This window comes from Bos javanicus, chromosome 15 (genome assembly GCF_032452875.1).
Source record: "Bos javanicus breed banteng chromosome 15, ARS-OSU_banteng_1.0, whole genome shotgun sequence".
Classification (NCBI taxonomy): Eukaryota; Metazoa; Chordata; class Mammalia; order Artiodactyla; family Bovidae; genus Bos; species Bos javanicus.
Window position 1 is genome coordinate 35,446,980 of NC_083882.1, and position 27,768 is coordinate 35,474,747.

Here is a 27,768-nt window from a genome sequence, read left to right on the forward strand (position 1 = left end):
GATTTTGAATAGAAATGTATTTAGCATTCCGTTCTTACTGACCAATACTAAGTACAGCCTATGTCTATTTTTGAACAAGTAAAACCAATGAACTTTAAAATAAGGCTCAGTTGGCATTGCTTTTATAGGGATAGAAATCCATACTTCAAAATTTTGTTGCTGATATGGTTTATTTAACCTCCATATATTTGTACATATTTTCATAAAAATGTGTTTGTGCTATTTGCTATTTAGCATTTTGGGGATCTTTTATTTTAAAATAAAAAATTTTTTTCATTACAGAAAGACCCAAATGGGACCAGTACTTTGCCAACTGAAAGTTCTCTTCTACAAGAAATTGAAGTACAGAATGAGGAAGTAGCAGCTTTTTGTCAATCCATTACAAAGTAAGACATTTTTCTTTATAAATTAAAGGTTATTCTTATTAAATAAGTTTTAAAAATTTAACTTCAAAACCAGCCTAGTGCTAATAATTCTAAAATTTTTAAATATTTTCTCTCTGTCGCTAAAACATCAAGACAGTTAATTGGTACGTTAACACAAACTACACTTGAACCTGTTAAGTTTCTGAGTGTTTAGAAGGAAAAATTAAGGTCAGTCAGTAGACTTCTGATACTGTATTACTGAGGGAAAATACGGCTTAAATATAGAAGTTTCTTTAGAATTAGAAAATGGCTTTTTTTGTTGTTACAAGGAGACTTAGTTTTGCTGTGAACCTTCTAGCATTCAAAATACTGTCCTATTTAGATGTAAAAAATGCTATAATAAGCAAGATTAGAGAAGCAAACATATTTTCTGAAGGTTAGAAAATTGCCTTTCTGAAATGTTCTTTTAATCTTAAATGTGTCCAGTGTTCTTCGTATATGAAGAAACTGAGACTTGGAGAAGTTACCTACTAAAGTTTACGTTACTTGGCTAGTCTGTAACAAACAGAGCCAGGTCTCCATTGCCTCCGTTCAGTGTGTTTTCTTTCCATTATATTACTATATTAGTCAGCACTTCTGTTATGAGTGCAAGAAACCCATTACTATATTAGTCAGCACTTCTGTTATGAGTGCAAGAAACCCGTCTTAAACTAGCATAAATCAAGAAAGGTTATGTATGGATTCATAAACCCATATAGAAGAGGGACGGTGGGGCAGAGCTCAGTGACAGCAAGACCCAGGGACTCGCACACTGTAGTCGATGCCTCCTCTCTTTGGACTTTGCTTCCTCCCTTTTCTCCCCCTGCCCTTTCACCATGCTTGTTTACTTCTATTACAGATGGGGTTTTGAAGCCACTGATAGCTTAGACTTGGTATTCCAGTGGTCTTGCTGGCGGAAAGGAAAGAGTCCTTTCAGCCAGCACCAGATAGAAAAATCCCACGGAAGGAAAGAGTGGACAGCAAACATTGCAGCCAACAGGGTGAGATCTGTTATCAAAAGAAGGAAAAGTAGGTCACTCCTGGAAGATTTATTCTTTTTTAAAAAAAATTTTATTTTGTACTGGAGTATAGCCAATTAACAAACAATGTTGTGATAGTTTCAAATGAACAGCAGAGGGACTCTGCCATATATATACATTCTCCCCCAAACTCCCCTCCCATCCAGGCTGCCACATAACATTGAACAGAGTTCCATGGGCTGTACAGTAGGTCCTTGTTGGTTATCCATTTTAAATATAGCACTGGGTACATGGCCATCCCAAAGTCTATCCTTTCCTCTCAACCTTCCCTTCTGGCAACTATAAGTTCATTCTCAGTCTGTGAGTCTGTTTCTGTTTTGTACCTAAGTTCATTTGTATTGTTTCTTTTTAGATTCCACATATAAGGGATGTCATATATTTCTCCTTTAACTTACTTCACTCAGTATGACGTCCATCCATGTTGCTGCAAATGGCATTATTTCATTCTTATTAATGGCTGAGTAATATTCTGTTGTATATATGTACCATATCTTCTTTAGCCATCCCTCTGATGGACATTTAGGTTGCTTCTGAGCGATTTATTTTGAATCCAGTATTTTCCCATTGTGGTTTAAGCAAAGCAGAGTTTGGAGTTCCTAGATCATTTTTGAGTGTATTCATCTTTTTTATTATAAGGGACTTATTAATATTAAACTAGACTTTCTAGACTATTGGTAATGTTTGATTACAGTTCTTTCTTTCCTATGTATCACTTTCTAACCAGCGTTCTTTTTTCTTCAGAATACCTTAAGGGAGAAAGAAGAATATCAGTAGAGTCACTTTATTTCCTGTGCAAAGGTTACTCTTAACTGGATTTTTTAAACTCACATTTTTCAGTAGACATTTAAAATAGACATTTGGTGACTTAGAATGCAAATTGCATGTATCAGAAATTACCTATGCCTTTATGCCACATATACATACCATTATGTGTGTGTGGTTAAGAATTTGGAAATAATCTTTTAATGGTTTGAAATTAATCTGATAAATGTTCATCCAGTTCCTTTAATTTTCTCTCCACACAAGCCCTATTAGACTGTGTTGAGTGACTATTGCATTTAAGTTTTGCATGTTGAGAAATTAGGCTTTCTGTGATCTGCCTTTTTTTCCCTGCATTTGAATCTTATTGTTATTTATATAAATTCTGCCACTAAGCTGATCTTTTTTATTTACATGCATATGCACACACACAAACACAAATGACTTATGAATATTAAAACCTCAGATGAATTAGAATGTTATTTCTGTTAGAGTGGGATTGTAACAAATATTTCACAGAACTAAGAGGCAGAGGTGTTTTGAAGTTATGTTTTAGAAAATTCTCTGTTCCCCTCTTGACCTTGGAGATTGGAGTCACATATCACTTGAAGAAATTAATGGCACTTTCTATTTTTTCCAATATGCAGATTTTAAAAACAAGTATTTATACTCTTAGTTAACTCTCTATTTTTTTTGAAATCTCCTAAAATGATTATATTAATTCAGCTGTGATATTAGTGTGAGATTGTCATTATGGTATTTGTTTGTAGTTAAGCCTACTATAAATAGAATTTAGTGCCAGTTCTAGGCCTTGTTTTTTTGCTCCTGTGAAATTAGGGAGTTGGATTAGTGATCTCCAGGGTAGCTTTCAGTTTAAAGTTCTGTGAAATACTTTGATTCAGGACATTGCATTTTTTAAGTTTTTATTTCTTGTTTTTTTGACTTTCACACTCATCGTAATTGACAGAGCTTGCTGTATCTACCAGTTACTTAGGTCTCCAGAGAAAGTACTGAGAGGAATATTAGATACCAGTGGAAATTTTTCATGCTTCATTTCTGGTCTTCTAGGACAAGATGAGTATTACACTTTACACTTGTCATTCTGAGTAGCCTTTAGTTTCCTTTCTTCATTTACGGTTCCTATCTGATATTTATAATCTAAAAAGTGTCTTGAACCCAAGGAATCAAGGACTTCACCTCTGCATTTAGTTTATTTTATTCTAGATAATGCTGACTCAACTTTCTTATAAAGTAATATCAATTCAATTGAAAACCCTCACTTTTTTATTTACCTTTTAAAACCCTCATTTTTATGTCTTCTGTCTTTCTGGTTTGGCTCTGTCTATATGTAACCTTAACTTAATAGCACATAGTATGAAATACACCATAAAGGATTTTGGTATTTGCATAAGGATAATTAATTTCCTGAGCTATAGAGCCACATTAAGCAAACAAAGCTGTTGCTTTGGTGATGATTGAGAAATGGACCCTGAATATTCATTGGAAGGACTGATATTAAAGCTCCAATATGTTGACCACCTGATGCAAACAGCTGTTTCATTGAAAAAGACGCTGATGCTGGGGAAAATGAGGGCAGGAGGAGAAGGGGGCAGCAGAGGATGAGATGGTTGGATGGCATCACCGACTCAGTGGACATGAGTTTGAGTAAACTCCAGGAGACAGTGAAGAACAGGAAAGCCTGGTGTGCTGCAGTCCATGGGGTTGCAAAGAGTTGGACACAATTTAGCGACTGAACGGGGAAAATGGATGGTTTAAAGAAAATGAAAATTAGTATTAAAAAATGCTCTTTGTAGGTAATTACTTAAGAACATCAAACTACAATGTGTGGTTTAGAGTGTTCATAAAATACTTTATCTAGTCTGTTACAATGGAGAAGGCAACGGCACCCCACTCCAGTACTCTCGCCTGGAGAATCCCATGGACAGAGGAGCCTGGAGGTCTACAGTCCATGGGATCGCTAGGAGTTGGACGCGACCAAGCGACTTCACTTTCACTTTTCCCTTTCATGCATTGGAGAAGGAAATGGCAACCCACTCCAGTGTTCTTGCCTGGAGAATCCCAGGGACGGGGAAGCCTGGTGGGCTGCCATCTATGGGGTCGCACAGTCAGACACGACTGAAGCGACTTAGCAGACTGACTATAGAAGCTGTGCATGAATACTTACACTTGCTGCCTCTTCAGAACCTTTCTTATTGTCAACTCAGACTATTTTATTCTGTTCCAATCACTTGATTATTTTAATCTCTACGTGGAAGTGAATAGATAAAACTTACAGCATTCATTCTATTTACAGCCCTATGAAAAGAAGATGTGAGGATTGGAACTTGTCCTCTAACTTCCAGAAGAAAGTCAGTTAAAGGAAGTCCACAAGTTTAAAGAGGCATCAAATCCTCCTTTGTCTTCAGATAATAGAAGGGCTATCTGGAGATGAGCTGTACACCTGGCTCATATATTTAAACTATTTTGCTGCTGTGAATACCAAGAATACTTCACAGACAATTTTCTGCCATTCCCTAAGTTTTAGTTTTATCCACTTTGAGGGAATAAAGCCCTCATAGCACAGTAAAAACCCATTGCCTATGTTTTTGCATCATGCTAAACAACCAAAATCAATATGTAAGAGAAAGGACATCAGAAGAAAAGATTTTTAAAAGACAACAAATTTTCTATTCTTCTGGCAATTACAGTTTAGGGCTATCACCTATATCATGGTTCATTAAAAACGTATCATTTTGTGAAATTATACTGCTTAACAAAAAATCAGAAACAGAAAAACTCGTTTAATGTTGTGTATCCATTGTGTGCTTGGTTAATGTTGGTAGCATTCTGTTGAAGTACTTAATCTCTTTTCTTGGATTCCTTTCATTTAAAAGGCAGACAGGAATCCATTCATTGTATTTCTCCTGAGCTGCTCTAGAATTGGACAAAAACACAGAACTGAATGGCTGTAAGCATGCAAAGCCTTATTCAGGGTTCTCAAATGCAGCTTTCAAAAGAGAATTTAATTTCTTTTTTTGTGACTAGATTGAAGACCAACTTTCCATATACCAATCACTGTACAAATCGGGGCTATTTGTTAAGTCCAGTCACAGTACAAAGAAACATATGTGGAGAAAATGCTAGCGTGAAGGTCTCCATTGAAATTGAAGGATTTCAGCTACCAGTTACCTTCACATGTGATGGTAGGTTCATAGTTCCCGAACCATCTTGTTTTGCTCTATGTTAATGTTATTCTTTTGATAAAGTGACTCGTTTATCATTAGTTTTGTGTGTGTGTGTGTTGTGTGTGTTTGTGTGTGTGTGTGTGTGTTAAAATACTTAATATGCATTAGTTATCCTTTTCCAGAAATTGGCATTCATATGGGTAGTTTTTTGGTATGGACACCACACTCCAGTACTCTTGCCTGGAAAACCCCATGGATGGAGGAGCCTGGTAGGCTGCAGTCCGTGGGGTCGCTGAGGGTCAGACACGACTGAGTGACTTCACTTTCACTTTTCACTTTCATGCATTGGAGAAGGAAATGGCAACCCACTCCAGTGATCTTGCCCAGAGAATCCCAGGGACAGCAGAGCCTGGTGGGCTGCTGTCTGTGGGGTCGCACAGAGTCGGACACGACTAAAGTGACTTAGCAGCAGCAGCAGCAGTGAGAAAGTTTACCTTTATGCTACATATTTCTTTGAAAAGTGTTGAGTATCTTGGTTAATTGGTGGCTCTTGGCCAAAACCTGAAAGCATTAGCTAGAAAGGCTAATTATGTTCTTATTCCTTATATTCTAAAAGAAGACTTATTCTTTTTAAACATCCCTTAAATTTTGATTTAGGGAATCATTGAAGTATTGAGTAAGAATTAGTACTAAAATTGAAGGAAATAATGGTCCATAACTTCTTGATTGAAGTAAGCATTGATAAGCCTTGAGAGTAAGTGTTTTAATTTGTATCAAAGTTTTACTTGATATATCAAGATTTGATTCATTTAAAAAATATATCAAATGCCTATTGTTTGACTCTATAAATGTACGCATTTATAATGTACATCTCTGTTAAGAAATATAACCACATTATGGTAGAAGTGCTTTGTGTGTTTAAATGGTAACTGTTACAATACATATAAATGTGTTCAGAAATGTAGCTATTGTATTAGAGGTTTTATGGCCTTTTCTGTCAAGCTGTTGATTTTCATGAATTTTGAATATAGTCATTGTCTTCTAAAATAAGAGCTCTAAGTATAGAAATAGGTTACTTGTAATGGTTTGTAATCTTGGTATCCAGCTATTGCAAAGTATGGTAATTAAATAATAGGTCCTACTTGCTATATTTTTATTCTTTATTGGAAAATTTACCAGGCAAATGTCAGCTGTTTAAAATGGTGATTCTTTTTCCTTATAATTTGGTTTAAATAATTGCTTGCTGCTGCTGCTGCTAAGTCGCTTCAGTCGTGTCCAACTCTGTGGGACCCTAGATACGGCAGCCCACCAGGCTCCCCTGTCCCTGGGATTCTCCAGGCAAGAACACTGGAGTGGGTTGCCATTTCCTTCTCCAATGCATGAAAGTGAAAAGTGAAAGTGAAGTCACTCAGTCGTGCCTGACTCTTAGTGACCCCATGGACTGCAGCCTACCAGGCTTCTCCGTCCATGGGATTTTCCAGGCAAGAGTACTGGAGTGGGTTGCCATTGCCTTCTCCAATTGCTTGCTAGAAACTGCTAAATCTTATCCTCTTTGGAGGAGGCTGTAAAACAGAGGTGGCTTTCTTAGCTTAGATCTGCCCTGTCTAATACAATAACCACTAGCCACATGTGGGATTACTTGAAATATGGCTAATATAAATTGAGATGTTCTATAAGTATAAAATACACACTGGATTTCAAAGACTTAGTTTGAAAAGAGAATGTAAGATATCCTATTAGTAAATTTTAAATACCAGTTGCTATATATTGAAATGACATTTTAAATATATTAAATAAAACATATTATTGAAAATGGCTTCTTCTGTTTCTTTTTACTTTCTTCAATGTGACTACTAGAAAATTTTAAATTGTATATGTGTCCTGCATTATATTTTTCATATATAGTACTGTTTTAGACTGTGAGAAATAGTCTGAATAGGTATATACTTAGTTAAATGAGTAAAATGAAAATAATGACTAACTCTTTTACAGTGAGTTCTACTGTAGAAATCATTATAATGCAAGCCCTTTGTTGGGTACATGATGACTTGAATCAAGTAGATGTTGGCAGCTATGTTCTGAAAGTTTGTGGTCAAGAGGAAGTGCTACAGAAGTAAGTTTTTTCATTTAATTACTGAGCAACATTTTTGGAAATTTCATTTTAATGGATTAGATTAAAAAATTTTTTCAAGTTAAATTTATAATCTAAAGCCACATTGGGTTCCAGTGAATTGATTTATTGGGTCAATTAACTTATATTGAGATATGCATTATCTGACACGATCTTGCCCTTAAGAAGCTGATAGTCTTAGATGGGAAGAATGGTGGGTAATTGGTTGACAGATGAATTTAATTTTTTTTCTTTCTGCAGAGAGGCAATAGTTACTTCATTATGAACTCCATTTTCCTTTTGTGGCATGTAGTATATCTTTAGCCACAATGTTTCGCTGTGGTTTCTTTTTAGTTGCCTGAAAATATCATTATATGAATCTTTTTCTGAACCTACCAGAAACTCTCTGTCCCTGTCTTTTTCCCTTCTTTGTCTTCATCTTCTTTCTTCTTTGCTTTAACACTTCTCATGTAGAATTATTCCTCTATTTAAATGCTCATATTTGATTTAAAAATCTTTGTCATCCTCTTCAATTTCTGATGCATAAACAATTCATATTTACTCTCTATTATTTCTAATTTGAGGAGAATAATGTCGATGAATAACTAATATATTTTAACAGTAATCATTGTCTTGGAAGTCATGAACATATTCAAAACTGTCGAAAATGGGACACAGAGATTAAACTGCAACTTTTGACCTTCAGCGCAATGTGTCAAAATCTGGCCCGAACAGTAAGTGTATACCCTATACTGAATTGCGTTTGGTTGAATCTGAATAACATTGTTAATCAGCCAGTTTGCAGTTTATACCTTCTTTAAGAGATTTGGGTTTGACTGTGAGTGAGGAACTGTGAGTGATGGGGGGAAACTTTCAATCATGGAGGTTTAGGTAGCATAATACTCAGAGCTGGAGGCATATGTGAAAATCAAAGTTTTATACGAGTTTGACTTGTAATAGTTTTACCCAAGTTGCACAATGAAAACATCAGCATCAGTCAAGGAGAACTGAGGAAAAAAGATTTTGAATGCTAAATATGGATTGGGGGAGAAAAAGATACATATTGACATTTGCACCAAACTGAGGAAAATATATTATTTTTCACCACATGAAAACTAATTCTCTGTTCTAAAAGTATAGTACTTTATTTTGAGGTTAAAGCAAAATAGAATATAAGAATTTAGGCCATTTTATTTCTTGATGAATTTTAATATGTAAAGAGAGATAATCTTGCTTCATTTGGTAGAATTTGGGGAAGAAAAATATCTGTCATTTCTGCTTTCTCTTTTCTTTATTTTCCTCAGTTTTGCTCCTATGTTAAGTAGAGTTTATTTCACTTGGGTGAAAACTGTTTCACAAAATTCAGTACATTTTATCATATCATTAGTAACTTTTCTTTTCAGTTTCCTAAGGAGTGATGTTCTTGAGTACTTTGCATAGTAAGGGTTATCGTTGAAAAGACCAGAACCTCACTTATTGAGGGTGAGGTAGAAGGAAATTTGATTATCATTAGAAAATATAATGCAGAAATTTAGATGATCTCTTGTCATCTGGTTCCCACCTCACCTTCATTTGGCTGTCAGCCATCTTTAAAAGTGTTTTTAACTCTTCATTCTCTCTCAATAGAACAGAAGTGGTTTTCCTTTGAAAAAATTTACATATCAGAAAATAGACTTCAAAGTATTTATGTTTTTCCCACTTAAAAAACAGGTTTTTTAGAAGACAGTCACTTTTCTGAGTCAATTATAAATATTTAAAGCCTCAGTTCTGAAAAATCACTTTCTTTTCAAGAGTTTATCATATGCTTAACCCTGTTTAACTTGGCAGCAGAAAGACTAATGGATTTCATTATTTGATAAATGTTTGTATGTGTTTATTTAGGCGGAAGATGATGAAACACCTGTGGATTTAAACAAACACCTGCATCAAATAGAAAAACCTTATAAAGAAGTCATGACGAGGTGTGGCATCTGAAACATTAATTTCAGATTTTCAAACTTTAATTTTGGATGTGAATGCATTTATTTTAGTAAATAAAACAATCATTCTTGTATATAGTATCTTTCAGCCACAATAACTGTTCTTCATTTTAGACATCCTGTTGAAGAACTTTTAGATTTGTATCATAATCAAGTGGAGTTGGCTCTTCAAATTGAAGTAAGTTCTAATTTATATTTTGGCATGATGGTTTAAAGATTCTTTTCCCTGTATTCTCTTAAATACTATTGTTGAAATTGGATTAAATATTTTAGAAGGACTATTTAAACTATATTCTTGATGTTGCTATTTGAGAACTTATTTTCTGATCCAACATATTAATAGAAATTTAGTACTTGGGTTACTTCAGCTTTATTACTAAGAGGAACCTTCAGTTCAATTCAAAAAGCATTTATTGAATGCTTGCTAGATGTGCTGGGGTTGTGAAAATGAATGACCTGAGCCCCACTTACCAGGAACTTAAACAGAGACTTAAATAGAATTTCAATATAGTAAATGTAGAATAGGGGTATGCATTGAGGTTTTTTGAGAGATCAAACAAGAGCACTTTTCCAGTCAACTTGAGAGTTCAAGGAAGAGGCCTCTAAGAAGGGTTGTTGCCAAGTCTTAAATGGTATGAGTTAGCTAGAAGATAGTTGGAAAGGGCATGTGAACAAAAGTATATAGGTGTGAAACATATGGGGAAGTATAAGCACTTATCTAATACAGAGTATGAGGTGAAGATTGAAAGATGACATTGGAGATAGGCCAATATAAATTACCACCCTGTAATCCATATTATGTTTTACTTTATTCTCCAGATCAGGGGGCCATATACAGTCCACTTCCAATTCTTGTAAATAAAAATTTGGCGGGGGCACAGCCACATCCATTTGTTTACATGTTTTCTATGACTGCATCTGTGCTCTAATACTAAAGTTGAGTAGTTGAGATAGAGACCATATGCCCTGCAAAGCCTAAACAAGTTACTATTTTCATTTTATAGGAAATGTTTGCTGACCCCTTCTGTAATCATTTAAGGTGTTATTTAAGGTGTTTTAAGCTGAGGGTAGGAGGTAGAGTGGGGTAGAGTAGTTGACTTGTTTAATCTTGATCTTTGAAGTCCCTCTGCCTAAAGGAAGTTAACTTTAGGGTTGCCAGGATTGGTCTCAGGGAGACTACTTAGGCAAGACTTTTTATAGTGGTCTAGGTAAAAGACAGGCTTCCCTGGTGGCTCAGTGGTAAAGAGTCTACCTGCCAATGCAGGAGATGTCGATTCAGTCCCTGGGTCAGGAAGATCCACTGGAGAAGGAAATGGCAACCCACTCCAGTATTCTTGCCTGAGACATCCTATGGACACAGGAGCCTGGTGGGCTATAGTCCGTGGGGTCATGAAAGAGCTGGACATGACTTAGTGACTAAACAACAACAGCAGGTAATATATAATGAGTATGGTGACAGTAAAGAGAAGGGACTGATTAACGATATTTAGGAGATAAAATTGGTTAGATTTTGATAGATAATGAGATATAAGTGAAGAAATAGTGTAGGATGACTTCCAGATTTCTAGCTACTAGTATATATTTTTTATCAGTATATAATTATGTCAATTTATTTAATAGATATTTACTGAATTCTCTCTCAAGTCACTGTTGCAGGTGTTGAGCATATAACAGTGGATAAAAGAAACTGTAATCCTTGCCCTTTAGAGAATTTACATTCTAGTTAGAGGAAACAGAAGTTTAGTAATAAACTGGCAAGGTATATATCAGGTGGTAAGTGCTGTTAGAGAAAAATAAAGGGGGGAGGGTAATGTTGCAATTTCAAATAAGATAATCAGAGAAGGGCTCATTGAGAAAATGAATTTGAGTAAATTACCAGAGAAGAGAGGAAGAAGCTACCTGGTTATCTGGGGAAAGGGTATGCCTGGTATATAGAAGGTCTGCCAGGCTAGACTAGAATGAGGAGAGGGGCAAGAGTAGAAACAAATCAGTGAGGAGAGAGAATGATGGCTTAGACCAGAGTGATAGTAAAAGTGATGAAAAGTTAATGCTAGGAAGATTTACCAATAGATTGGATGTGGAACATGAGAGAGAGAGATGAGTAACTTCAGAATTTTCTACCTGAGCATGTTGGAAGTTTGGAGTTGCCTTTAGTGAGAGGTAGTGTGAGATGAGTGCAATTGTGCGGTAGTTTGAGCATTCTTTGGCATTGCCTTTCTTTGGGATTGAAATGAAAACTGACCTTTTCCAGTGCTGTGGCCACTGCTGTGTTTTCCAGATTTGCTGGGATATCGAGTGCAGCACTTGCACAGCATCATCTTTCAGGATTACCCTAGGGGCTTCCCTAGTGGCTCAGACGTAAAGAATCCACCTAGAATGCAGGAGACCTGGGTTTGATCCCTGGGTTGGGAAGATCCCCTGGAGGAAGGATCATCTCCCTCTCCAGTACTCTCAGCTGGAGAATCCCATGGACAGAGGGACCTGGCAGGCTACGATCCATGGGCCATGGGATCGCAAAGAGTCAGACACAACTGAGCAACTAACACTTAAATCCCCTACCTAGGTTGATCATCACTTCAGATTCAGATGTCTGATACTTAACTTTTTATATAAATGTCTAACATCTCAGATTTAAGATGTATAAAACCATGTTTTTATTCTACCCTTTATATCTATTTGTCAGTCTTCCCCTTCTTAATAAAATGGCCGCTCTGTCCTTCCATTTGCTCAGGCCAAAACTTTGGAGTCATTTTTGATTTCCCAAGAAAAAGATAATTCACATCTCACATGCAGTTCCATTTCTGTCAACTTTACCTCAGAAATACATTCAGAATGTGACAACTCTCTCCACTACCAGGGCTATACTCCTAGTCAACTACAAGAGTTAACAGTGATTGCCTACTGGTCTTCCAACTTCTACCTGTCCTTCTATAGCCTGTCTTCAATAGGCAATCAAAATTATATTTTAAAAACAAATCACTAAATGCAGTGTGGTATCCTGGATTATATCATGGAAGAGGAGAAATACATTTGGAAACACTGGTATAATCTGAATAAAGTCTGCAGTTTAGGTAATAATAATGTAGTGAGTATTAATGTCTTAGTTTTGACAAATTTAACATGGTTATATAAGTAGTTACTTAACCAGTTTCCTTTAATGTTGAATGAGAACTCTCTGTACTATTCTTGTAAATCTAAAATTGTTCTAAAATAAAAAAAAATTATTTTAAAAAATGAATATAAGCACAGAAAGCAAATGTAAAATGAGAGAAAATCAAAGCCAAAAAATGGTTGTTTGAAAAGATTAATCAAATTTATAAACCCTTAAGAGTATTAAACCATGCCACTATTTTGTTTAATATCCTGTTTACCATCTCAGTGAAATTTAAATCTTAATTATGATTTCAAAGCCCTACACATTCTGAGCTCTCTCTGATGGCTTCCTACCTACCCCTTTCTTTAAATGTGTGTGTGTGTGTGTTTTCTTTTCCTTTTTCTTTTTTAAACTGGAATGGGGTTGCCATTTCCTCCTCCAGGGGATCTTCCCAACCCAGGGATCAAAGCTGCGTCACCTGGAATAGTGCTTTTTTAAAAATATATTTTATTTATTTGACTGCACCAGATCTTAGTTGCAGCATATTGCATGTTTTTTAGTTGAGGCAGGCAGGATCTAGTTCCCTCGCAGGAAATGAACCTAGACCCCCTGCATCCCTGCTTTGGAGCGTGATGTCTTAGCCTCTGGACCACCAGGAAAGTCCTTTCTACCCCTTTCTTCCTTTGTTCTAGTTGACCTGCAGGTATGCTTCCCAACTGGGACCCTTGTACTTGTTCCTTCTTTTAATGCTGTTTCTCCAGATACTTGGGTAACTTATTCTTTCAGTTCCTTAGGGTCTGTGCTCTGATGTCTAATAAGAGAGCTCTTCACTGACCATCTAATGGGAAATAGCAACTCTCTATCATATCTATTCCCCATATTTTGTATTGCTTTATTGAGATACAATTTATGGATCATAAAATTTATCCATTTAATGTGTACAATTCAATGATTATTTTAGCAGATGAATCAGTTCAGTTCAGTTCAGTTGCTCAGTCTTGTCCGACTCTTTGCGACCCCATGAATCGCAGCACGCCAGGCCTCCCTGCATCATCAATTGCCAGAGTTCACTCAAACTTACGTCCATCGAGTCAGTGATGCCATCCAGCCATCTTATCCTCTGTCGTCCCCTTCACCTCCTGCCCCCAATCCCTCCCAGCATCAGGGTCTTTTCCAATGAGTCAACTCTTTACATGAGGTGGCCAAAGTATTGGAGTTTCAGCTTTAGCATCAGTCCTTCCAGTGAACACCCAGGACTGATCTCCTTTAGGATGTACTGGTTGGACCTCCTTGCAGTCCAGGGGACTCTCAAGATAGAGTTGTATAATTGTCATTACAGTGGTGTTTTAGAACATAAGTTTCCATGTGCTACTTTCCACTCATTCTCCCATTCCCATCCTCAGCCCCAGACAACTACTAACCTGGTTCCTATCTCAATAGATTTCCCTTTAATGGAGATTTCCTGTAAATGGAATCATACCCTGTGTAATCCTTTATATCTGATTTCTTTTACATATCATAGTGTTTTTTTTTAATTGGAGGATAATTGCTTTATAATGTTGTGTTAGTTTCTGCTGTACAACAATGTGAATCAGCTGAAAGTATACATATATCGTCTTCCTCATGAGCCTCCTTTCCCGTTCCATCCTACCCATCTAGGTCATCACGGAGCACCGAGCCAAACTCCTGTGTTATACAGCAGCTTCCCACTAGCTAACTGTTTTATACCTACCATACTGTCTTAAGCTTTGTTCATGTAGTGTGTATCCATTGTTTTGTTTTATTGCTGAATCCTTCTGTTGTTTGGCTGTACCATGTTTTATTTATCTAGTCACCAAGTAACTGACATTTTTAACTGTTTGTACTTTTTGCTTTTATTTTTTAAAACTGTTTATTTAATTTCTGGTTGCTTTGCTTGGGCTTTCTCTAGTCGTGGTGAGTGGGGGCTACTCTCTAGTTCTGGTGCTTGGGCTTCTCATTGCAGTGGCTTCTCTTGTTTTGGGGTACAGGATCTAAGCACATGGGCTTCAGTAGCTGTGGCACGCTGGCTTAGTTGCTCTGTGGCATATGGAATCTTCCTGGACCAGGAAGATGAACTCGTGTCCCCTGCATTGGCAGGCAGATTCTTATCCACTGTACTACCAGAGAAGCCCCTATTTGCAGTTTTTGATTAATATGCATAATGTTGCTATAAACATTCATGTGTAAGTCTGTGTAGATGTATGTTTTAATTTCTCTTTAGGCAGGTTTATGGGAGAGATCAGGAAGTTGCAAAAGTTTTGATTCCTCCTTGTCTTAGTTTTCTAGGGATAAGATGTTAATTTATTTCACTAAAATGAAGCTAGATGTTTTGAGGTAAGGAATAATGGTTTAGCTTCATACTCGAAGGGAAATAGAAAATAAAGCTGACCAAGGGCTTGTAAATGTTAAGTGGCATGCAGATGCTGGCTGAAATCTGAGATGATTGGATCTTTAGGATTGTGAGCTATTCTGTAGATGTACGTGCTGCCTGGTAGAAGAAGTAGAGAAGTCTCCGAGCTCGGAAAATAGGTTTGGTCAGAATGAGAGTGTGTGGGCTGGAAGCAAAGGAGACTGTGATCAGAATATGATACTGTTAAGATTCTGATAGGGCACACAGTTTGGGGGTTGAAAATGTTGTGAATTTGCCACGTGAACAGTTAACTGAGGCTTCTTTTAGGGTATAGGATAGAAAGTCAGATAAATGTCCAGAGCAAAAATAAGGCAGATAGTAGGGGTAATACATGCCAGTAGCAAGGCAGATCAGTCAGTCACAGGCCAAGTCAGGCAACAGAAACTATAGTAGATTTTTGAACAGGGAAACTTAAAGAATTGTTAATTAGTAAAAGGTAGTTAATTACTATAAGGGATAAAAGAGGGCTAAAGCAGGAGTTGCATATTAATGCCAAATCTGGCCATTAATCCAGTTTTGTAAATAAAGTTTTATTGGAACACAGCCATGCTCACTAATTTATATATTAGAAAGTGAAAGTGAAGTCACTCAGTTGTGTCCAACTGTTTGTGACCCCATGGACTGTAGCCTACCAGGCTCCTCAGTCCATGGGATTTTCCAGGCAAGAATACTAGAGTGATTGCCATTTCCTTCTCCAGGAGATCTTCTCAACCCAGGAATTGAACCCAGGTCTCCCATATTGTAGGCAGATGTTTTACTGTCTGAGCCACCAGGGCCTCAATTTATATATTACCTATGTCTGTTTTCATGCCGAGTTGAATTGTGACAGACTGGCCTACAAAACCTAAAACATTTGTTCTCAGGTCTTAAAACAATGCCAGCCTTGCTCTAAGAGGTCCAGAAGTAACAGGTGCCAGGTGCAAAGAAGCAGTCATCAAGTACAGGTTGAGGAACAGTGGAAAGTGAAGGAACTTTGAGGATTTATGACAGAGCCTCTTCCCCAACCCCAGGCTGAAATTCAGCCTCTTTGAAATGGGTATGGCTGTGTTGCCTATAGCAAAGAAACTTGTTAGTGCTCTCAGATGGGAAGAGCGTGGCCTGAGGGTGCAGCTGGAGCTGATCTTTGAGGACCACTGGGCTTCCACACTGAATTTTAAAACGGAGGACTGGAACCCTGATGAAAATATTTTCCTGCTGCTCTTGCCTTTGAGTGTCCTTTCACTGCTCTCTAGTCACAACACCTAACATTGTGCTAGCTGGCAAGGAGGATTGTTTATAAGGTCTAGTTCTAGAATTACAAAGTAGAGCAAAGGGTAGATTTGGAATTGGCACACAATAAATTGATAACTGCCACATAAAAGTGGTGGAGAATAGTATAGGAGAATGATATGAGCCTCAGAGGTTTTTGCATGAAAGTGGAAGAATAGAAGAAAGCAGAAGCACGAGCAAGCAAAAATGGAAGCCTTCAGGATCTGAGGACTGCAAGGTAATTAGGTGTTTGAGAAAATGAGGTGGTTTCATTTAAGCATGCACACAAAGAGAACATTGGGTGTAGCCAAACCTCAAAGCTGGAAAATTTTAAATTTTTAAGGGATTGTACAGTACTGAGTTTCAGTCCTTTCTAGCAGTACTTGGCATTTAAGTTTGGCATAAATATTTTATGAATTAATTCATTATATAAAAATGTGTCTTAATGAGATGTACTCTAAAACAGTGATGGGGTAGTGAAGAAGTATTTTTAAATCATCCTCATCATGTAAGTTATTTTATAATGTATTTGTACATGTACTTTAGATTCACAGTAGAAAGGACTGTGGTTGAATAGTAAGGAAGGATTGTGCTCACAAGTGTTTTCATCATATAAAACTTAGAAAGTGAATGTTGTATAGATTTAAATGTCGCTGAAAAGTTGGCTCACTTTTAGTAACTGTTGCCCTGTGTTATTTGTGACCAGTCTTATTAGAGATTGGTCACAAGTTAATTGGTCTGTGTGTGGGGTTTTTTTTTTTTTTTGTCTCTGGTTTTTGATACCAAAATTATGCAGGAGAGCGAGAATAGTTTTTAGTGTGTTTTTAGTGTGGAAATTATTCCCAAATGAAAATTAAAAAGATGACTCAAGTTTTTTAATGATTTCAGAATTTGTTAGTGATTTATTACTTTCGCTCCTGACTCTAATAAGAAATTAAAAGGGATTTGCATGTGAATAATTATATCAGGCAAAGTGAAAATTAACCAGGCCTGCTTTTTCCTACTTCAAAGTAAAGTATGTAATTGGCACTTCCCTGACAGTTCAGTGGTTAAGACTCAGTGCTTCCACTGTAGGGGTGTGGGATCCCTGGTGGGGGCAGGGGGTGAAAACAAAGTAAATTATGTAATTGAAAAGCTATCTTGTTTCTTTTCTTTTTCATCATAAAAGCGTAAAGGATACCTGTTCTTAGGCACATCTAAAATGTTTGCTTTTTCCCTCATCCCTAAAATTGATCCTTAAAATTCCACATATTTATCTTTATATTACTTTTTATTTTTAAAGAATCAGCACAGAGCAGTAGATCAAGTAATTAAAGCTGTAAGAAAAATCTGTGGTGCTTTAGATGGCGTGGAGACTCTTGCCATTACAGAATCGGTAAAGAAGCTGAAGAGAGCAGTAAATCTTCCAAGGAGTAGAAGTGCTGAAGTGAGTATTTTTTAGTCGTTAGCATTTTATCACATGCAAATATGTACATAAGTGAGCATCTGTCATTTAAACTGGGAGATTTTTGCTTCTGCTAGACAAAATGTTACCATTTTAACTCTAGCTTTTACTTTTGAGCTGATTTGGTCACTTATTTGGTAAGGTGAGGGAATTTCCAAGAGGAGATGGACTGCCTTGAAGAATTTTGTGAGAGTTGACATTGAATAAATGGATATCCAGCTGAACTTTTTGTGTGTAGAGGAGAAACTCTGGCAAAAATGAGTTGGTCGAAGATTTTAAGGTAATACTGCCCTTGAAGGAGCTGGATATTAATAGCTAACATTTCTCCCTCTGGATGCAAATGTCCATGGTTGTCAATGGGGAAGTTCTGCTTTGGAGTAAACCTCCTTCCTATTGGAAAGACCCAGAAATCTCTGTAATAGTGACTTAAATTGCCTCAGAAGCAACCAGATTAGGAGCCCTCACTTGATATCATACTGTTGTATTTAGTAAAAGTCCTCCCTGTGGTATTTTCCACTGGGATTTAATTAACTGTTCAGAGGGATGTTCATAGCTCTGATTGGAAGGATGAAAGAAGGATCACAAGACATGATAACTTTCAAGAAAGGAAAAGTTATGTTGATGGTATGTTCTTCAACAAATGTCTGGGAAATAACTCAATCCATTTATTGTCTCAAAGACCCTATCCATATGGTATACAGAAATTTGAGTCTCTCGTGTTTTGTTAGTTTGTTCTTATTATGTGCTTGTTTTTTAGAAATTAAAAAACATCTGAAATCATTTGGAGGCAATAAAATGCCATGGTCTGGGATTTCCCCAGTGGTCCAGTGGTTAAAGAATCAGTCCTGCAATTCAGGGGACATAGGTTCAGTCCCTGGTTGGGGAACTAAGATCCCACATGCTGTGGAGCAGCTAAGCCTGCCAGCCACAGCTACTGAGCCCAGGTGCTCTGGAACCCATGTGACACAACTTTAGAGAGTCCATGTGTTGCAACAAAAGATGCCACATGTTGCAACAGAGATCCTGCATGCTGAAACTAAGACCTGATGCAGGCAAATAAATAAATAAGTATTTCTTTAAAAAAAAAAAAATGCCATGGTCCTAATGCTGTCTGAGGCTTCTATTCATTATATTCATTTGCTGGGTAAATGAGCAGAGAGTAGGAGATAAACTCAGTTCAAATAATTATAAGGGCTTTTTTGAGACACTAAATGGTAATAAGTAGATTTCTAGTTTCTTTAAGGATATGCTTATGCTAATCATAGAGCAAGTAATGGAAAATAAAATACTGTATTAACATATTTAGCACATTTGAGTTTCAAATATTAATTACCAAAAAATGATTTGATGAGGCAGATTTTGCTGAGTTTATTTTGCAGTACTTTTCATTTATTGCATGGTTTTCTTGATATTGAAAGTATCTTTTTATTTGGTTTGGGACATTCACTTTCTTTTTGCATTCTTTTTTATTGTTTTATTAATTCTTCAGACACTTGGAAAGTTTCTCCAGTGAAGGATTTCTTTGATATAGAGTTTAATAAGTGTATTGAAATTAAAAGTAAACATTTTATATTCCATCATGGGTGATTTTCTGACTAATCTGTATGTGTGTAAGCAGGCAACTTCACTGTCTGGAGGAGGAGACATTAACAGGAGTTCAAGTAGGGGTATGTATTTAAGTTCCTTACATTTTAGGAGTAATTGTTGCTTTTACAGAGAATTATATTAACAATTTCTTTAAATCTAGGCTCACTGAATCCTGAAAATCCTTTTCAAGTAAGCATGGACCAGTTAACTGCGGCAATTTATGATCTTCTCAGACTCCATGCAAATTCTGGTAGAGGTTCTGTAGATTGTGCCCAAAGTAACGGGAACATTAAGGAAGCGTGGACTACAACAGAACAGCTCCAGTTTACAATTTTTGCTGCTCATGGTATTTCAAGTAACTGGGTATCAAAGTAAGTAGCTATTTAGAAGAAGATATGTACAACTTTACCTGGAGGCTAATATAACCTTGTAAAACATCAGCATCCACTGTTACCTTGGTCTTTAAATGGATACTTGATCCACCAAATACCTTTGTGTTTTTCCTAAGAATTACAAAGATGTTTGATGCTGTTAGTAAATATTATTATCACTCTCACTACATGCAGAAAAAGCAGGAAAATATATTTAAACTAACAAGGGCAAATGTTAATAAATTAGTTAATTTATGACTGCTGTTTCTGGCTTGCCTTTAGAACCAGGGTAGTGGGACTAGACTTTTTTAGCACATTTATTTTTCCTCTTTAGTAGTTTTTACAGTTTACTCTTGTTAGACTTTGAAGTCTACAAGGGCATATTTCTTTTGTTGAATTTTTAATATGGGTTTTTCTTTTTTGATTTTTTTTTTTTTTTTTTTTGTCAGTACCAAAAAGTTTACCACCTTCAGCTTATCTGGAAATGACTAGTATAAACTGAAAAGTCCAAATTGGATATATTTAATGAAATAATTTTTTTTTTGAAATAATTTTTATAATAGTTTAATGCTATAAAATAAAGACAAGTTGTTGCTGTTGTTCAGTTGCTAAGTTATCTCTGACTCTTCTCGACTGCATGGACTGCAGCATGTTAGGCTTCCTTATCCTTCAGTATCTCCTGGAGTTTTCTCAGATTCATGTCCATCGAGTCAATGACACTATCTAATCATCTCATCCTCTGCCGCCCTCTCCTCCTTTTGCCTTCAATCTTTGCCAGCATCAGGGTTTTTTCCAGTGAGTCAGCTCTTTGCACCTGATGGCCAAAATATTGGAGCTTCAGCTTCAACATTAGTCCTTCCAATGAATATTCAGGGTTAATTTCCTTTAGGATTGACTGGTTAGATCTCCTTGCTGTCCAAGGGACCCTCAAGAGTCTTCTCCGGCACCATAATTCAAAGGCATCAGTTCTTCAGCACTCAGCCTTTATGGTCCAATTCTCACATCCGTACATGATTACTACTGCTACTACTACCAGCCTAGTTATGAGATATCAAATGTAAATTCTGCTTTAGAACATAAACTGAACATTAGATACTATATAATATGACTTGAAAATGGTATATTAATTCAGTCAGTAAATATTTACTGAATACCATCTGTGGGCAGTGTTCTTTGTACTAGGGACTCCGCAGTTAAAAGGCAGCGAAAAATCTTTGCCCTCTTGGAACTTGCATTTTGATGGGTACTATTGCTGTCTTAAGGTATTTCATTCTTTTAAATAGTTACAGGGATAATATTATCCACATTCTTCATACAAAAACATGTATATACACAAATTTAGGGACACTAATGAGAACAAATACTCAGCAGAAGACAATGCAGTGATAATTAAAATGAATTTTTTTTTTTCCCCCTGTGCTGTACAGCTTTTGGGAACTCAGTTCCCAGACCAGGCAGTGGTAATGAAAGCCCGTATTTGAAACTACTAGGCAGTGGTAATGAAAGCCTGTATTTGAAACTACTAGGCCACCAGGGAACTCCCAGTACAATGCTGATTTTAAAAGAGGTTAAAAAAGCAATCAGATAGCTATGTGAACCAGTGAGATTAGATTTGAAATATATTTTGAATGATAAACAGATTGTATGAACAAAATGGACGAACAAAATGTTTAATGGGTAAGCCTAGCAGTAAGTTAGAATACTAGTAGAATACAGTTTTATTGAACCCGAAACTCCCTACAAGATTGCCTGACTATATATTACCCAGGTCTGTAATTGTGGCAGTTAGGGACTAAATCATTGCTTTCCCATGAAAGATTACAGTAGCATCTGTCCCTATGGATGATGCTGCTGCTGCTAAGTCGTGTCAGTCGTGTCCGACTCTATGCGACCCACAGACGGCAGCCCACCAGGCTCCTCTGTCCCTGGGATTCTCCAGGCAAGAATACTGGAGTGGGTTGCCATTTCCTTCTCCCCATGGATGGAGCCCTCCTAATCAGGAAGATCAGCTCAGTGTAGCTCAGGCCCATGCACCATTAATATGGTAAACGGACTCTACTTCAGTGGCTCACCAAAGGAAAATGGCACCTAGGGAACATAAATGCTTATACTGAATATACCTAGAATATATATACCTGAATATACCTAGAAATGAGGAATTATTCAGTGTCATTTAACTAAAATTTAATGCTGGTAACTAACTGTTACCAAATTGAGATAAATTCTCCAGTTGGTATCAATATGGTTCCTTTAGACTGACACCTAGGAATATATGTTCCCTTCTGTATTCCCTCTGCTCTGCCTCTATTTTTGTAGGATTTGCAATAGTTAAATTTTAGATGTTTTTCCAAAAATTCACTGATATAGTAACCAAATTATTTCAGATAATAGTCACTTAGGGAAGAATGGCTAATGGCAAATATATATATATATATATATTTGGTTAGTTAACTCATTTGTGTTTATCAAATAAAAATTAAATTAAACCCTTTTATTTTCTCAGTTATGAAAAATACTACTTGGTATGTTCCCTGACTTACAATGGAAAGGATCTTTTTAAACCTATTCAATCAAAGAAGGTTGGCACTTATAAGAATTTCTTCTATCTTATTAAATGGGATGAACTGTAAGTGAGACTTTTGGCTTTTTATTCTTTCAGTATGTCCTGTTCTTTACCTTTTTCCATGTATGCTTCCAGCTTTCATTTTTAATTACAATTTCCATTAAAATTAGATTCTTACTGATACCTTAAAGATTCTTCTAGATACGATTTTATAGAATGGACTGAAGCTCTTATTTAAAATCTGAAATACTCTTGAATATTCATATTGTTAAATTACAGAACCATGCCATCAATTCTTCCTAGCCTTTGTCTAGTTAAAGTCATGTGTAATTATGGTGTTTTATAATATTGCTTTAGTTTAGTATTTATTCTGTGACAATGTATCTAGGAAGCGTAGTTCTTGGTTAACAGATTTTAAAAATTATTTTCAATCCATGTATAAGATGATATTTTGAACTGTTAATATTTTTAAAATATTATCTTTGAACTAAGGGAATGCTTTCATTATTTAGGCAAATAGGCAATTGCAAAACTTTATTCTGCATTTATTAAATAGTTTCCTAGTTTTCTTTTTTTTAATTACAAAAGTAGCACATGTTTGTGTAAACAGTCAAATAATGTAAAAATGCATATAGGGTGAAAAATGTCATTTTACTTCCAGCACTTAACTGTCTCATGACTCCTCAGAGTGACCACTCTTGACCTCATGTGTCCTTTCAGATCTTATTAAAAAAAAAAAGCACCAGTAAACATATATGTCTGTCTGTGCATGTATGTGCACACAAACATCTAGAGTCAGAAACACTCATGAACATTCATCTAGCTTTTCCTAAAAGAAATAAAGATGATGGTTATCTTGCCTAAAAATTGACATTGCAAGTCTTAAATAAAAGGATTAACAAATTTTTGAAGAGAGAAATGTTATATGTTTGAAATTTTAGTGAAATTTATTTAAGATCTTTTAGTATTTGTTAACCAAGCTTGCTACTTACTTACATAAATTTTACTCAGAATTAAAGATTATTTGAAGAGTCAAATAAAATACCTAAAATTGTCAGTTTCGTTAAAGGGTTAAACTTCTTATTCAATCTAATTTGTTTTTTCTATTAATACATTTCCCCCCCATAGAATCATTTTTCCCATCCAGATATCACAATTGCCGTTAGAATCACTTCTTCACCTTACTCTTTTTGGAATTTTAAATCAGAGCAGTGGAAGTTCCCCTGATTCTAATAAGCAGAGAAAAGGGCCAGAAGCTTTGGGCAAAGTTTCTTTACCTCTTTTTGACTTTAAACGGTAAGTGTTGCTGAGTTGTAATGGTGAGTTACTGTGAACACCCCTGCAGTATCAGTATTGGCCAGAGAATGGAATGAAGAAAACTGACATTCATGATGAGATAATGAGTTGTCACCGTTTCCCGGTGTGATTAAAAGAGGTCATTTCAGAGATACAGAGAAAACCAAAGTTGTTCTGGTGTCATTTGAACATATCTATATGGGTTTTCAAAGGATTCTTCGCTGGTCACTGTTCCAGAAGAAAAGCAGTAGCCAATTCATTCTTTTTTTTTAATTCATTCTTTAATTGTCATTTATGAAAAGCATTATATTATTGACATAATATTCATGGTCTTAGACGTTCCTTTGATTAAAACAACAAAACTCCATTTTCCATCTTCTCATCCTTTCCCCATCCTCCTGTTTGAGTGTACAGCTGCATATTATTCCCTTCTCTTTACCTGACTGATCTCCCCTTACTGTTATGGGCCCCTGGCCTTTAATCTTCAAAAGTCCCACATGTATGCAAAACTTGCTGATCCTTAAGGTAAAAGACATTCCTTTTGAGCTTTGTGTCTACTAATAGCCTTTGGGATAGTATAATCTACCTGGCTTTTCAGCTGACTGTTTTGATTATGTTTTAAGTAATAATATGTTCCTTGAGACCATGAAGTGTCTTCTTAAATGAAAAGAAAAATCATTGACTAAGTTTGGGATGCTTGATATAGAACATGATACCATTTTGGAGAGTGATAATGGACATTATCATATTGGAGTGTCTTAAGTTCTGCAATCAAGCTGCTGTGTTTAATAATAATATTACTGTAATAACAAACACATAGCATGTACTCTATGCAAGCTATTAGTTTGAATGCTGTATACATAGCCTTATATACCTCAGAACAACCTTATGAAGGTAGGTATTATTATCCCTTTTTACAGAGGGGGAAATCAAAGTGGTTTGCCCTTGGGCACTTAGTTAATAAATGGTAGAACTGAGTTTGAATCTAGGGAATGTGGCCTCAGGGTCTGTATTCTCAACATTAACCTATATTGCCATTCTCAGATTTATTTGATACCATGATACTTGTTTTGATTTAAAATCCATCTTTGAAACCATTTTGGGAAATGATTTAATAATTGATCTATTTAACTTACAAGAACTGCTGGAAGATCCACTGGAGAAGGGATAGACTACCGACTCCAGTTTTCTTGGGCTTCCCTTGTGGCTCAGTTGGTAAAGAATCTGCCTGTAGTGCAGGAGGGAGACCTGGGTTCGATCCCTGGGTTGGGAAGATACTCTGGAAAAAGGAAAGGCTACCCACTCCAGTATTCTGGCCTGGAGAGTTCCATGGACTCTATAGTTCATGCGGTCACAAAGAGTCGGACACAACTGAGTGACTTTCACTTTAACCTACAATAAAATGATTAAAAAATATTATTTTCCCATGTACTTAAATATAGCATTTTTCATATATTTTTTTCTTTTGTCTCTCCCCCTATATGTGAGAAGGCCATGTAAGATTTTTTAATTATATACCTTTCATTGGGCTCCAATTTTATTTGACACCTGACATAATTCTGAACTGACAAACACTAGAGAAGAGCAGTTAAGAGATTGCTATTAATGATACATATTTAGAACTCCTTGCTAAATACAGTCCATAACTACTCTAAAACAGAATATTGGCCACATAAAGGAGGGGGATTGTGTTCTCAGTCGTCTTTGATAAATAAGTGTCAGGTATAGTTAATGTGAGAAAATCAAATGTAATTGTGTCTAAATGAGTCAGTTTTGAAAACCTTCGTGCACTTGAAAGCAACAAGAGTCTGCTTCATTCAAGGAGTATTATCACTTTTTGCCATTTTATTTGCTTATTAATAAGTGTTTTTATTGAATTAATGACCTTCTTTCAAGATTCAAAAGAGTAAAGGGAAGGGCAGTTGACTTTTGTTAGACAATTAAATAGTTGGCATGTGTCCAGTGCTCAACGGTTTAAAAGAATGAACTGATGTCATTAAGCTTGAGAGTTTGCCAAGCTGTGTAGTCAGTCTAGATAATGTTAGGATTTAACATTCAAAAAATGCTCAGAAATTAAGAAGGGAGATGACTTTATATATAAATACATAGAATCTGTGTTAATGATTTAGTTGTGCTCATGTGCTATAGTATAATGGTCAGAAATCCTGGTCTTGAAATTCTTTTAAAATTAATTATGTTTAAGCTACAACCTGCATACAGCCTGATGAAGTTATTATAAGAGCCAAATGATTTACAGGCATTTCAGTCAACCTCAGCAACAAATGAATTCTTAACTCATTTTTAAATAAATGGAATCAAGCGTTTAACCTGCTGTTCCTTTATAGTTGAATCTCAGGATTACCAAATAATTGATGTGAGAAGGTTCTTTGTAGAAAAATTTCAGCTAATAGATGCAGAAAGAATGACAGAATATCAGAATTTTGCAATTTCTGTTGTTATTCAGTCGCTCAGTTACGTTTGACTCTCTGCGACCCTATGGACTGTAGCATGCCAGGCTTCCCTGTCCTTCATCTCCTGGAGCTTGTTCAAACTCATGTCCATTGAATCAGAGATGCCATCTAAGCATCTCATACTCTGTCGTCTCCTTCTCCTCCTGCCTTTAATCTTTGCCAGCATCAGGGTCTTTTCTAATTGAATTGGCTCTTCGCATCTGGTGGTCCAGAAGTATTGGAGCTTCACCTTCAGAATTGGTCCTTCCAGTGAATATTCAGGGTTGATTTCCTTGCAGTCCAAGGGACTATCAAGAGTCTTTTCCAACACTACAGTTCAAAGGCATCAATTCTTTGGAGCTCAGCCTTAATGGTCCAATTCTCACATCCATACATGACTACTGGAAAAACCGTAGCTTTGACTAGATGGACTTTTGCCGGCAAAGTAATATTTCTGCTTTTTAGTACGCTGTTTAGGTTTGTTTTAGGTTTTCTTCCAAGGAGCAAGTGTCTTTTAATTTCATGGCTGCAGTCACCATCTGCAGTGATTCTGGAGCCCCAGAAAATAAATTGTGTCACTGTTTGCATTGTTGGCCCATCTTTTTGCCATAAAATGATGGGAGTGGATGCCATGATCTTAGTTTTTGAACGTTGAGTTTTAAGCCAGCTTTTTCACTCTCCTCTTTCACTTTCATCAAGAGGCTCTTCAGTTCCTCTTCACTTTCTGCCATAAGGGTGGTGGTGTCTACATATCTGAGGTTGCAGTCCGTACTGAAATAATAGATTTAGGCCAGGAAATCTCAGTCTTGGCACTGTTGACATTTTGAGCCAAATGATTCTTTGCTGTGGGAGATTGTCCTGTGCATCGTAGGATGTTTGGCAGTACCTTTGACTTCTGCCCTCTAAATGTCAGTGGTACACCCTAGTTGCCAACCAAAAAGTCTTGAGACATTGCCAAATATCTAGTGGAGTCAAAAGCATTCTTGGTTGACACTGATTTAAGTCACTTCAGTTCAGTCGCTTAGTCATGTCCAACTCTCCGCAACCTCATTAACCGCGGCACGCCAGGTCTCCCTGTCCATAACCAACTCCCGGAGTTCACCCAAACTCATGTCCATCGAGTTGGTGATGCCATCCAGCCATCTCATCCTCTGTCTTCCCCTTCTGCTCCTACCCCCAATCTTTCCCAGCATCAGGGTCTTTTCCAGTGAGTCAACTCTTTGCATGATGTGGCCAAAGTATTGGAGTTTCAGCTTCAGCATCAGTCCTTCCAATGAACACCCAGGACTGATCTCCTTTAGTATGGACTGGTTGGATCTCCTTGCAGTCCAAGGGACTCACAAGAGTCTTCTCCAACACCACAGTTCAAAAGCATCAATTCTTTGGTGCTCAGCTTTCTTCACAGTCCACCTGTCACATCCATAAAACCATAGCCTTGACTAGACGGATCTTTGTTGGCAAAGTAATGTCTCTGCTTTTGAATATGCTATCTAGGTTGGTCATAACTTTCCTTCCAAGGAGTAAGCGTCTTTTAATTTCATGGCTGCAGTCATTATCTGCAGTGATTTTGGAGCCAAAAAAAAATAGTCTGACACTGTTTCCACTGTTTCCCCATCTATTTGCCATGAAGTGATGGGACTGGATGCCATGATCTTAGTTTTCTGAATGTTGAGCTTTAAGCCAACTTTTTCACTCTCCTCTTTCACTTTCATCAAGAGGCTTTTTAGTTCCTCTTCACTTTCTGCCATAAGGGTGGTGTCATCTGCATATCTGAGGTTATTGATATTTCTCCTGGCAATCTTGATTC

General features: G+C 36.6%; 1 protein-coding gene across 1 annotated transcript in view; it reads left to right on the top strand.

The window, feature by feature from the left end:
- PIK3C2A (phosphatidylinositol-4-phosphate 3-kinase catalytic subunit type 2 alpha) overlaps positions 1-27,768 on the top strand; it is a 108,922-nt gene that overhangs the window by 51,182 nt on the left and 29,972 nt on the right. Inside the window, exons 3-13 of the mRNA XM_061440674.1 lie at positions 283-386; positions 5,249-5,406; positions 7,381-7,501; positions 8,121-8,232; positions 9,380-9,459; positions 9,592-9,655; positions 17,533-17,676; positions 19,313-19,361; positions 19,442-19,652; positions 22,156-22,278; positions 23,344-23,511. Coding sequence (XP_061296658.1) covers positions 283-386; positions 5,249-5,406; positions 7,381-7,501; positions 8,121-8,232; positions 9,380-9,459; positions 9,592-9,655; positions 17,533-17,676; positions 19,313-19,361; positions 19,442-19,652; positions 22,156-22,278; positions 23,344-23,511 — 1,334 coding nt within the window. The remainder of the gene's footprint in view (positions 1-282; positions 387-5,248; positions 5,407-7,380; positions 7,502-8,120; positions 8,233-9,379; positions 9,460-9,591; positions 9,656-17,532; positions 17,677-19,312; positions 19,362-19,441; positions 19,653-22,155; positions 22,279-23,343; positions 23,512-27,768) is intronic.